The 12,637-nt window shown below is 46.5% G+C and overlaps 1 protein-coding gene across 2 annotated transcripts in view; it reads right to left on the reverse strand.

The window, feature by feature from the left end:
* Positions 1-1,013: 1,013 nt before the first annotated feature.
* Positions 1,014-12,637, reverse strand: part of ITPK1 (inositol-tetrakisphosphate 1-kinase) — a 166,879-nt gene continuing 155,255 nt past the window's right edge. For both annotated transcript variants that reach the window (XM_077323537.1, XM_077323538.1), the window contains exons 8-10: positions 9,493-9,560; positions 7,868-8,030; positions 1,014-3,703 (exon numbers count right to left, since the gene is read on the reverse strand). In XM_077323537.1, the coding sequence (XP_077179652.1) occupies positions 3,384-3,703; positions 7,868-8,030; positions 9,493-9,560 (551 nt within the window). In that variant the 3' untranslated portion in view covers positions 1,014-3,383. The remainder of the gene's footprint in view (positions 3,704-7,867; positions 8,031-9,492; positions 9,561-12,637) is intronic.

Consider the following 12,637-nt stretch of genomic DNA (forward strand, 5'->3'; position numbering starts at 1 on the left):
CCTTGTGGGCTGAGTATGCATTCTTGGCAACAGATTGCTGCCTGGAAGAAATCAGATGGCCCTTTATGAAGAGTGAATCACTTCCCAAGTTTAGGATGCCAGACTACCCGCACCTTTGGTCCCCGGGTTGTGAATCAGCTCTTTTTTAAAAATTTAAAAGCAGATATGGTACTTTCATCCTTCACTTCCCCTCTGCCAAGTTCATAACACTTTGAAAACAGTGGCACAACTGATCCAGTGTGCCTACGTGACGGCGTGCTACTCCACAGGTGTTTGACAAAGCACCAGCTTTTCCTGGTTTAAACTGAGCCACACCAAAAACAAGCAAACCATCCCAACCCTCAGACGTTGTTGTATGTAGACCCAAGTTTAATAACAGCCTGTGGGATTCCATAAGGAGGACATCTGGCTGAACCACGCAATAAGGGCTTGCCCAAGAAAGGAGAGAGAAAAAAAAAACACAACCACTGCCAAGAAACAAAGTAGTGCAAGACAGGCCAACCAACATTTAGATGGTCAGCACTTTGTGCATGAAAATTACCATGCATATCAATATCCAAGGACGTTCCAGGGTGGTAAGTTTATGCACAAAGTTGCTTGTGGAGACTAATCACGGAGCCATTTCAGATCTAATGTGAGCTCCAGGGCTGCCAACATGAGCATTGCCCAAAGATGAAGAAATCTATTTTGTGCTGATGTAACTTTCCTGTTCATGCACACTTGCTTTCCTCAGGACCTTGATGAATTAGAACACTTGGAATCTACAAACAGTAAGAGCTTTATAGGAAAACAAAAGTCAGATGTTTGTCGGTCAAACCCAGCTGTGATGCTTATTAAAGAATCTTTTTAGGATCGGAAGCACTGCTACGGGTGAAATTCTGGCTACTGAATTAAACTGGTTGGAATCAAGATTTTTTTTTACAAGACGCTGCCGTGAGGCGTTCAAGAATCCATAAAACAGGCTTATAATAACAATAACTGGAATGATTTGTAAACAAATGTAAAATGCACAATCAAATTTCAGTAGTTTTATTACGGAGAAATAAAGCAGTGCAAAATAGGCCAACCAAAATTTAGAAGGCAGCCATTTAAAGAAAAAAGAATTCATTGTTAAAATCATCAGGAAACAGCATAAAAGATACCATAATTGGATCCAATACTCAGATTCATGTAAACATCGTTAGTTTTGAAATGTCTCCCATTACTAAATCAAACCAAACAGAATCTCTCCTCTTCTCTCTCCCTCAGCTCAAATTTAATTTAATATTGCCATTACAGGGGGGGGGGCAAGGGGGATGGGAAGAAAGAGAAAGGTTAATAGTAAAAAAGAGATAGAGAATTCCAAAACCCAGTGATGCCAGGGTAACATCATATACCCTAGTAGCGTGCTCCCTGGGGCAATCAGTGTTTGGAACTACCCCCTACTTCTTTTCTCCCGTTTAGTATGACATGACATCATCAGTCCCAACAGCCAATGAAGTGGAACAGGGGTGGAACAAAATGCAATATGTTTTGCCTTACTAAACCGTACAGAGAAATGTTTTGGGTTGTGATCACTTTTCAAGGGGAAACTCTGTTCTAGCTTGGGATTGATGGTGGTGGTGGTGGTGGTGGGGACTTCTGATTGCAAAATTTCATTTTTTTTTTTATGAATTCTGTAAATCCACGCCTACTTTTCACCCCTGCCTAATGCTTGTTAAAAAGGTGCACCCAAATCCTCACCAGCTTATCATGATAGCCACTGTCAATAATAGAAAGCATGTTTCAGAACCGTGATGACCCAAATTGGACTTGGGAACCCAAAATGAATGTCTGGTGAGCTCTCTGTTGAAACCACCTACTTTTAAAAGTGCTTATATCAGTGACTACTTACCACAAAGTCTTTACGGAGGGCTTAAAAATACATAGCAAACCAAGCTTTATTCCCCCATATGGACTGTTCTAGGCATCCTGCAGCTAGAAAGGGCAGGCCAATACACAGTCTAGAATACTCTTTTGCCATTCCCCTTCTCTCTTTCTCTGTGCCAAAACCTCATCAGGTCTTCCCACCTTCTCTTTCCAGACCAGAAATTCAATGATGTTTGATTAAGGCTAGTTCACTAGGGGAAGGGGCTTTCTGGTACGGTTGCTCAGGAAGCAAGAGCATTCACTCTTTCTGCCCCCTGTTAAAGCCGCAGGACATAATGCTGGCCATGTGCGTGCATGCATGATTCACATCTTCCTTCTGCCTCTCCAAAAAGGGAGGTGCACATTAACTTTGGAGGCATTCAACATGAGCACAGGAAGTAGATTCTGGAAAGCAGGTGGACTGACCCCCTTAGACTCAAAGCTCTAAAGTCCGCTCCACTGCTCCACCGACACTTAGACAACTCAAGATCTTTAAAACGTTTTCCTTCAAATAATTTTCAAGCAGGAAGAAGCCCTCAGACTCACTAAGCAGAGCCTTCTCTTTATAGCCTTCACTGGTCCACACTACTTTTGATACAATAGCTGAAGTTGACTAATGCTGGCTGTTCAAGACACTCACTTCAGTGGAAAGGAACACTGGAACACTCCTGGTTCTCCTACTCATTTTAAGATTACGGCCAGACAGTGGAACAGGGTTACAGAAGAGTATCCGTTAATCCTTCAAGGATTATCTCAGAGAGTCAAGCCAGAATGGAAGGGGCAGCAGGGTAAAAATCTTGCCTAGTTTTTTTTGAGCCAAATGAGTTGTAGGGAGTAGAGTTCCCAGGCCTAGCCGACCCCTGCTGAGACTCGTGGCAGGCAAAGCGGAAGGACGATGGAGGGAAAGGAGGAGGCCTGGCTGAAGAGAACCTCCCCAGAGTTTCTCTTGAGCCACACGGCGGCCACACAACCAATGACAACAGAGTCAAAGAGACTTTTCAGTGCGTAATAAAATATTCGGCGTGCTCCCTTGCCCTACTCTTCGGAGGGAGCTGAGAGGGAAGCCAAGAAGGGCTGCTGGGAGTTCAGCTGGGTCAGTTTCTCAAAACACAATCATTATCAATTCTGTGAGGTTTACTGGTCACTAATGATCACGAGGGAAAACAAAACAAGCGACACGTAACACCCCCTTCCCCATCCGCCTATGTTAAGGGGGTCTAGTGTTTAAAAGGACACGCACACACACACACGGACGCACGCACACACAAACAGACACACAAGCGTGTGTAAAATCACTACAGAGCTGCAGTAGGAATCTGATAAGTGGACCCGATAACTATATTTGTTTTTTTTTTCCTTTTCAAAAAAAAAATCACGTTGTACTAAGAGAGATTTCTTGTGTGTGTGTGTTGTTAAGTACTAGTTGCATCACCAACCAGCCTGCTTTGATCCTGGAGCCTGGGGTTCTCCCCCTCAGTCCACGCCGCCGGTTTGGGTTATTGAGAGGACGCTTTCGTTGCCAACGTGGCCACGCAGTGCTGCTGGAAGCTTGGGGACACGGCCGAGTTGCAACCTAGTCTCTGGTGCTGAAGCTTGACCGAGGGGGGGCTCTCGCTGTCCACTATCCAGGGGTCTTTGCCCGCCATGCTCCGGCAGCCGTTGCTCGCGCAGCATGTCCGCTCCCCTGCTAAGCTGCCCGTCTGCTCGGCCAGGTGCTTGCTACGGTTCAGCTGGGACGCCTCGGGCGCTTGCCCCTGCAGGACGGCAGCGATGTGGTTGAGGAGGTCTGCGAAGAATTCCGAGACGCCCTCATAGCCTGGGGGAAAAGAAACAAAGGCGAATTCAGGCGCTGACGTCTCCCCGACCACTTAAAAGGATTTATACGCTCTTCAGCTAAAGCGGGCTCACAAAGGGGACAAATCAATAATGCAGGCTGCTTTTCTAGCTTACTCCCCTACCCCGAATTAACGCTAGACAGCGAATTAACGCTAGACAGCTCCTTGTAGGTCTATATACATTGCAGGCGTAGATCACTGTGAAGTGATAGGACTCATTCGTTATTTAGTGGGTTTGTATTTCCCCCATGTTTCTCCTATAGAGAAACACCTTGGGAATCAATTAAAAAAAACCCCAAATGCAATCAAGTTTGTAAGATAAAAATAAACAAGGATACCATATTTAAGAGAACTGGATCCGAGCTTGGTTGTACCTTGGAGACCAACAAGTTTTTCAGGATGTAATATTTCAAGAGTCAAAGTTTTCATGAGATACATGATACTTATATCTGACAAAAGGAGCTTATACCTCAAAGATCTCGTTGGTCTCTAAAGTGCTACTGGACTCGAATCCAGCTCTGTTACTGCACACCAAGGGAGCTGCCCTCTGAAGGATTGATTTGGCTCATTCTTTCCCCTCTCTCTCACACCAACCAATCCCACACTTTGACCAGTTCTTCTGACCGTGGCCATCCTAGCACTGGACTGCAAAATCCATAGTCCAGCGCTGGGATCCAGTAGAAGCTCCAACTCCATGGATGGAAAACAGAGATGGTTGCGTTCCACTGGGATTTTACCCCAATCAGGAAACCGACAGAGCAGTATCTCAATTTTGAGTGTGCACACCTGGTAGTGGGCTCACAAAACAGAGTAAGCCAGGGTCCCCAAATCGAGAATATTTAAAATGGCTAACACAGAAGGCTATAAGCTAATCATAAAATGGTGGCCATAAAAGCTGGGTCAAGTCACATAAAGCAAGGGAGGAAGCTTTCCATAGTAAGGCAGGAGATTCCAAACCAAACATTCTATCATGATACAGGCAGCTGGTTCAAAATGGATGACCTCTACAGACTTAAATGGCATGCCTCTGGGCTCTCCTGAACTCCTGCTATGATAGATGGAGGAAAGTCAGATTTGGCTCTCTGCTCTGGTAACAGCAGAGGCCAGAGGAGCCAAAGGGCAGGGTGGGGCAAGGCAAGGAAGGGATTAAGAGATAAACAAGGCTCAAGGAAAGGAAGAGCAGCGCTGTGCTTGGCTGGCATGGGTAGAGCCCTGGGACTAGGAAGGGAGGTATCAAAACAGACAGGAAGTGAAGCGGGCTGGGAGAGGCTGAGAGGAGAAAAGGAAGAAGAGGAACCTAGAGGAGGAGATGGGCTATTGACAGGAAAAGAACTGCCCCACAGCAGAGGCACAGCTCAGCTCCCTGAAGTTTTAAAGGGGCAAAGTGGGAGGTTGAAGGAAGCCGTGGATACCTCTGGAGAATTTCGATGCACCATGGAGTCTGGGAGAGTCTTTGCTGATCATGGAAGTCACTTACGATGTCCCACTTCTCCTCGTTGGTGCCACAAGCTTCTCAGCAGAATACTGCCAACCCTGCTGCCTGCCTGCCTGCCTAAGCTGGCCGAGGATGGTGTTGAGGGGACTCCAGGCTCATTCTCCTTGGAGATTTCAACATCTATACCCAGGCCTTTGTGTTTGGTGTGAGTCAGGAGCTCATGGCCTCTATGACAAATCTGTGCCTGTCTCAAATTATATCTGACCTTATAAAATTGACAAGTCACACGCTTTTTGGTCCCCTGTTCAGGTCAAAAGGATTATCCTCCGGAGTCAGGGGAGTCTGATAAAGGGTAGAAGGGCATCATATGTTTGGAGTTACAGGGCCCTTGAGACTATGCGGGGCAGGGGGAACAGCAGAGGGGCTCCTGACAGATGATGCAGGAAGTTGTCTTGCAATATGACGGGCTCAGAAAAATAAAGCATTATCTTTACAGCCATTCTGTGGAGAGTCTGACTGGAGAAAGAAAAAAACGAGGGAATAAGAACAACTCTCCTCTCAGCTGACAATGGTTGGGGGGGAAGGGTGAACCGCTGCATTATTACTTTCCAGAGAACGATAAATACTCATGGCAGAATAAAATAAACATAGGATAAAGCAGCGAAACCTGGATGTTTTTAGACAATACAGCACGAAAAGGTAATCTAAACACACAAGAGATGTGTCCCGAAAGTGAATTAAGGTTCTTTTTGTTGTTGAATACTTCAGTTCAAAGAACCAATTTTTCCATTCTCAGTTAGATTCAAATTTCTGTTTCTCTGTCACACAGTGAGTTGCTATGTGCTATGCATGCTCTAGGAAATATCAGTCTTACACCAGAGCCTCCTTTTGTGAAGAAATTAACATTATACACAGATAATATATCTGCATCTGGGAAAACTGAGTGGGCTAGTTGCTCCGTATCCGCATATGCCAGGGCTCGAGAATAGAATACAGTCAAGTGAGGAGAATCTTGATCTCTTTTACATAAAAATACGTTCAGAAGGTTCTTCCCATTTCTCTTGCACATGGATCAGGCGATGGATTCCACTGAAGATATGCCAGAATTTCGCAGAGCTTTTAAAAACCTTAAAACTTTACTTATTAAATTACTTCCTGCCTTAAAGATCACATTTAAGCACATTATTTAAGTTTGTTACATTCTTTAAATTTAAAAATAATATTTTAGAAGAAGAGTTGTTTTTTATACCCTGCTTTTTACTACCTGAAGAGTCTCAAAATGGCTTACAGTCGCCTTCCCATTCCTCCCCCCACAACAGACGCCCTGTGAGGTGGGTGAGGCTGGGAGAGCCCTACGTGAACTGTGACTGGGCCAAGGTCACCCAGCTGGCCGCATGGAAAGGAGCGGGGAATCAAACCCAGTCTGCCAGATTAGAGGCTTCCGCTCTTATCCACTACACCAATCTGGCTCATTAATTATATTATTTAATGTTTAAAAAGAAAAATGACCTACAGTGGTTCTCAACCTTCCTAATGCCACAGCCCTTTAATACAGTTCCTCATGCTGTGGTGACCCCAACCATATACAAGTGTTCTTTCACAGAAATTAAACCGAAACTGACCAATGGCATGAAGATCCATTGTTCATGATTGTATATAAATTGTTTTTTTCCCCTCGGTTTCTCAGTTCAGTTCTGCAGGAGGAGCGGCAACAGTGTCGGTGCCCCCCCCCCCCCGCCAAGCTTCTTGCCCTGTTGGGACCCCTGTAAAAAGGTCGTTCGACCCCAAAAGGCGTCCTGACCCCCAGGTTGAGAACCACGGTTTTGTGGAACACAGAAGTTGCATCCCCCTGCTTTTTGATCCTGTGGCAGTTCTGGCATTCTGACACAAAGTTGTGGGTAGTGGCAGCACCACAAAATGGCAGCCACATGGACAGAGAAAGCCCAACTACAGGGGAGAACAGGGGCAATGAGAAAATGCACTTGGAAAGAGGCATGAGAGAGAACAAAGCAAGCAATGTAGTGGCAGATGCCAAGGGGGGGGGGGATGTTATTTTAACCTACATAGCTGACTGGCTTTTCCATGGCCAATCAGAAGCCCCGCTGAGCCCTACCTCACCCACCCACTCTCTGAAAACACTTACAAGGCTGCAAGTACCTTGGAGACCCCTGCTCTATAGGAAGGGGAAAGGGTGGTGCAGAAACAAAAAATTGCCTCTGAGTTGAGTCTGCCAATGGGCCCTTTTGACTCATCCTTGCCTGCTCTGACTGGCAGCAACTCCTCAGGGTCTGGAGGGCTTTAATTCCGCCTACTATCCAATCCTTTTTACACCGAGCACTTCCTGCATCAAAAAGTGGATGTTCTACCAATGAGCCATGAGGGCCCCATGAGTTCCTACTGATGAGAAGCCGCTGGGAGTGCCCAGGAAGCTTGAAGTACCTCCCTATCCAAGGCTGCTCCGCGAGAGCTAAGTGGGTCTCACAAGGCTGCATGCAAGCACATTGCCGCGATGACAGCTACAGAGAGAAGAAAAGCTTGCAGAGGAGCGGCTGTAAAACTAAGACGGCTAAAGAAGGCAGCTTGCGGGAAGGAGGAAAGTGGGACGGTCAGATGCTGGCAGCCAAAACAAAATCTGCCTGCCCCATTCCTTGATGCTGAATTAAGTGCGCTGAGGACGGCCTGTGTGTGGCTCGCGGCAGCCCCCTCTCACCTGGGAATGCGTTGATGTCAATCACGGCGTGCTGACCGGTCTGATTGTTAATGATGATGTCAATCCCAAAAAGGGACACCCCCAGGGCCTGCCGCAGTGCCTTTGAGATCGCTCGGATGACCTCGTCGTTTGGCCTCTCAAACACGCCCTCGATTTTATCGAGCTGCGAAGAGAAGAGGGGAAAGGGTGGGAAATGACGAGTTTAAGAACAGGAGAATGTCGATCATCTCAGCAGGTTAAAAGGAAAAGCTTGCAAACGAGGTACTAGAAAGACTATGCAAATGTCATCTTCACTGTAGGTGGTGATTTAGTTACTTCATTTGTACCTGGTTTTCCCCCTCATACCCACTCATTTTATCCTCACAACAACCCTGTGAGTTAGGCAGCGCGGAGATAAACTGACTAGCCTGAGATCCCCTTCCATGGCACAATGGGGATTTGAACCCGGGTCTCTCAGATCCTAGTCCCACCCTCTAGCCACTACACTATGCGGGCTCTCACTGCAATGCTTACTCTGTTAAGATGCTGTGGGCATCGTCCAGCGTGAAAATGTGATATTCACAGAATGATCATGTGAGTAAACCCTCAAAAGAAAAATTATGATGGAGCAGCAGAAGATTTTGTTTTTATACACCACTCTTCTCTACCCAAAGGAGTCTCAAAGCGGCTTACAATCACCTTCCCTTCCTCTCCCCACAACAGACACCCTGTGAGGTGGGTGAGACTGAGGGAGCTCTGACAGAGCTGCTCTGCGAGAACAGCTTCTAACAAGGCTGTGGCAATTCCAAGGTCACCCAGCTGGCTGCATGCGGAGGAGCGAGGAATCAAACAGAGGCAGAAAACATGTCCTGTTTTTGGGAAGTGCGGCTCATGCACCTGGAATGTTGCTCCCTGCAAGGCAACATCTGACCATAGAAAAATGGCAAGACAAGAAGGGGGCCTGGCTAGGCCCCCTGTTTCCAACCTGTTAGTTTTCTGAGTGGAGAGAATGATTATTCTTTATATGAAGGGGCTTCCTATTATGTGAACTGCTGCTGTCTCGAGCGCTACTATCAAACTGAAAATCAGGCCTAATTGTTTACTGAGGCAGAAGAGGAAGAAATTTCTCCAACACTGTATTCCACAGGTATGCGTCCCAATGATTACAAAACCATGGGCCCTGGATAACGCAGGGGCTGTGTCTGTCTGGGACAAAGGGAAGCCATTGTCTGAAGCCCCCACAGAGCTTGCTGGCGGGGCCAGTCACCCAATGCAGGCTAAAGTATCCTTCAGCCAGTCAGCTAAAGTATCCTGGATTTTCCTGGCTGATCCCGAGTAAAACCGGAAAAGGGTAATTAAACCACAGTACTTTTGATCCCGCCTCTTCACTCCCATTAATGGCTTGTATGTTCTACGACTGCTTTCTAAGGCAGGTCAAAATTATTACCCATGTCTCCCAGCTGGAAGCAGACAAGCTCATTTAAGGCTGTCCAGCAAATCTGTGAAAAATGAGAGCGATTCCTAGGCTGCACCAGCAAAGAACTGCCTCTAGTTGAGGAATTCCACAATGAGGAGCGTTGGGATCTCTCTGCAGAGAAGACAAGCCCTTAATCCCCGTTTTTCAGAAAGAGGCTTGTGGCACTTACAGCTGTTAGGACTGAAGAGGATTCTGGCTTTGATACGTTGTGGCTGTTGAAAAATATGGATTCTCTATCTGCAGTTGGGAAAGAGGTAAAAGCAGAAAATAAATCAAGGCTGTTAAACAAGCTATTATTTTGGAAGGTGGGAATATGCAGGTACCAAGAGAGCATAAAAAGGTATCCCCTGTGCAAGCACCGAGTCATGTCTGACCCTTGGGGTGATGCCCTCTAGCGTTTTCATGGCAGACTCAATACGGGGTGGTTTGCCAGTGCCTTCCCCAGTCATTACCATTTACCCCCCAGCAAGCCGGGTACTCATTTTACCGACCTCAGAAGGATGGAAAGCTGAATCAACCTTGAGCCAGTTGCTGGGATAGAATTCCCAGCCTCATGGGCAGAGCTTTCAGACTGCATATCTGCTGCCTTAGCACTCTGCACCACAAGAGGTTCTTTTAAGAGAGCATATAAACACAATATAAAATGCTTCCTTTTAACTGTAAATCAGGGTTTCCTAACCAGGGGTCCAGGGACCCCTGGGGGTCTGCAGGAGTTCCAGAGCTGGTCTGTGGATTTTCCCCTCCTGCCTTAATGAATTCAGTCACAAGCTAGGGAACTGGCTGCTTTCACTGTTCCCCCTCCAGAGCCTGAGTTCTCTCGTGGTTTGTGTGTCTGGGAGAGGGCAGAACCCGCATGCCTTCTCCTGCTCAAAACCACCTCCTTTCTCTCATCGCCCTCAGTCCGCCTTAAGGCTGCCTGTTAATGCAAGTGGTGATGTCACTTCTGGTGGCATGGCAGGGAGGTATGGCCAGCTGACATCACTTCCTGGGCTCCTCAATGCCTGAAAAATCAAAAGGTTTAAAAAGGCTGCTCTAAATTATCTTGACAAAAATAGAATCCAATAGCACCTTTATGATTTTTGTTGGTCTTAAAGGTGCTATTGAACTCTATTTTTGTCGTGCTACTTCAGACCAACACAGCTACCCGCTTGAATCTAAATTATCTTGGTTCCTCGTAGGATTTTAGCAGATGCAAACCAACACAAGGGGGCAGCACAGTCCATCAACCAAGACCGGCAAGCCCGTCAGCCTTCAGTCTTCTAATTTTATCATCGGGCCTTAGGGGTAGGCTAGCTCTGTTCCAGCATCACTACTAGGCGGCAGCCTATGGAACAGATAACGAGACAGCAGCGGCCTTGCTGCAAAGGGCCAAGAGAGGCACTATGCGCATCCTTGAAAGAACAAAAGATGCTAAAACCAGAAAGTTCAAAATGGCGACCTAAATTCCCCCAGCGGCATAAGACGACAGTGACGGAGCTTGGCACCTTCTGCTTTGTTCAAGATTAGAAGGGAACTCTGAAATGTTGCTGGGGAGGCTCTTCATCGTGAAAGCGATTTTAGTAAAACCCTTTTAAAAGGTTAACAAAATGCACGGGCTCAACGAAGGGTGTTGCTCATGATTAGCGATGCTTCAGGTACCGTCTAACAGGGTGCCAGCGATTAGCCGCAAAACCTCCCACAGTAATGGATACCATGTGGGGGGAAGACTCACATTTCTTCAAGGGACAAACATACTGTGGCTTGAGTGCAGGAAGAGAAAGACTTGCCCGTTTGCTTTCAGGAAAGACACACGTATACAATTCAGACAGGGAGAAATAGTGAACCAATTCCTGCATCCTCCCCCAATCATTGGGCAGGGTAAGGATGCAGTGGTTTTTAAAAATTTTACTTTAAAGTCAGTACTGTCCACCTGACAAAATGAATTTCGGGGGGGGATCCCCACTTAGTTTTGCCCCCAAGCAACAAATCATTCATTTTTAATTGATCTATCTAGTACATTTAAGGGCTAAGGCTTGAGAGTCTGCACTATTTATCAGGTCCAAAGGGACTAGCCAAAAGTCAAAGTCCATGGCCGGCAGGCATTGTGTCTGCCTGCAGCTTGGCCAAGGCTTTGCTGCGTGGGCTTTTCCACTCTGTCAAAAATTTGTCTTGAACTTCGATCAGCACTATCCTCTTGCCTCTTACACAGCTCTATTTCTAGCTTGGATCTTTGTTCTTGGATCCTTTTCGACATGCTTATTATTTTTCAGCTGCTACAGAAGTTATTGCAGCTGCTTATGGCTCACGTGGAAACTCATGCAAGATCACTAGGCCTAGTTCGATGATCAGAAAAGGGGGAAAAAATCACAAGATTCAATTTCTCTAGTCGTAGAAGTAGTTGGCAGGAGGACCAAACCAGACGAAACACATTGGAAGTTCTATGGATGGAGCTCCACTGGCCCATGTATCGAGTTCTCAGTGATTTGTTCCTTTTAGGTAATAGATGTATGAAATCCCAGTTTCAATGGGAACTGCAGTGTGGAGGGGAGTTTAAACCTACCCTCCTCGCAGTTTTCCTTCCTTGAAACAACCTTGAAGAGTTTCAATTTGCCAATTGGACATGAATATAGGTCTTGATCCACAATGATGTCCTGAGCACCAGCTCTCTGCATTGGACCTGGCCAGGGTAACGGTCGCCTCTTGCTCTACGCAAGGCTTCCCTTGAGACTGCTCCAGAAACTCCAAGTGGTTCAAAATGCAGCAGCACATGTCCTTATGGGGACCTAGTGGAGGGCAAATATGACACCAGTGCTCTCCCAGTTGCATTGGTTCCACATCGGAGACTGGATCAGATTCAAGCTTTTGGTATTAATCTTTAAAGCCCTAAATGTTCTGGGGTGAGTGTATTTATGAGTTCACCTTTTTCACTACATTCCTCCAAATGTCATTAAGATCATCTGACCAAAATGTACTTGGGATCCCCAGCCCAAAAGAGGTGAGATTGGCCTCAACCATGGCCAGGGCCTTTTCTTTCTTGGTCCTAGCCTGGTGGAATGCTCCTCCAAGAGAGATCGTGGGCCCTGCAGGATGTTAACCAGTTCCACAGGGCCTACAAGATCAAACTATTCTATCAGGTCTATGGTCGAGGCCCTGATGGACCATCAAAAAGTGCTGGTCTCACTACTGCAAACTGGGAGAAGATCTGCCCTTTAAAGATCTGACCCCCAACCTAAATCAGTTGGGGGTGGGGTCTAATGAAATAGAAAGTTTTATCTTTATGGATTTACTGATTGTTGATTTACGTTGTCACCCTCCCTGAGTGTTCAGGAAGGGCA

The sequence above is a fragment of the Paroedura picta genome, chromosome 2 (assembly GCF_049243985.1).
Source record: "Paroedura picta isolate Pp20150507F chromosome 2, Ppicta_v3.0, whole genome shotgun sequence".
Classification (NCBI taxonomy): domain Eukaryota; kingdom Metazoa; phylum Chordata; class Lepidosauria; order Squamata; family Gekkonidae; genus Paroedura; species Paroedura picta.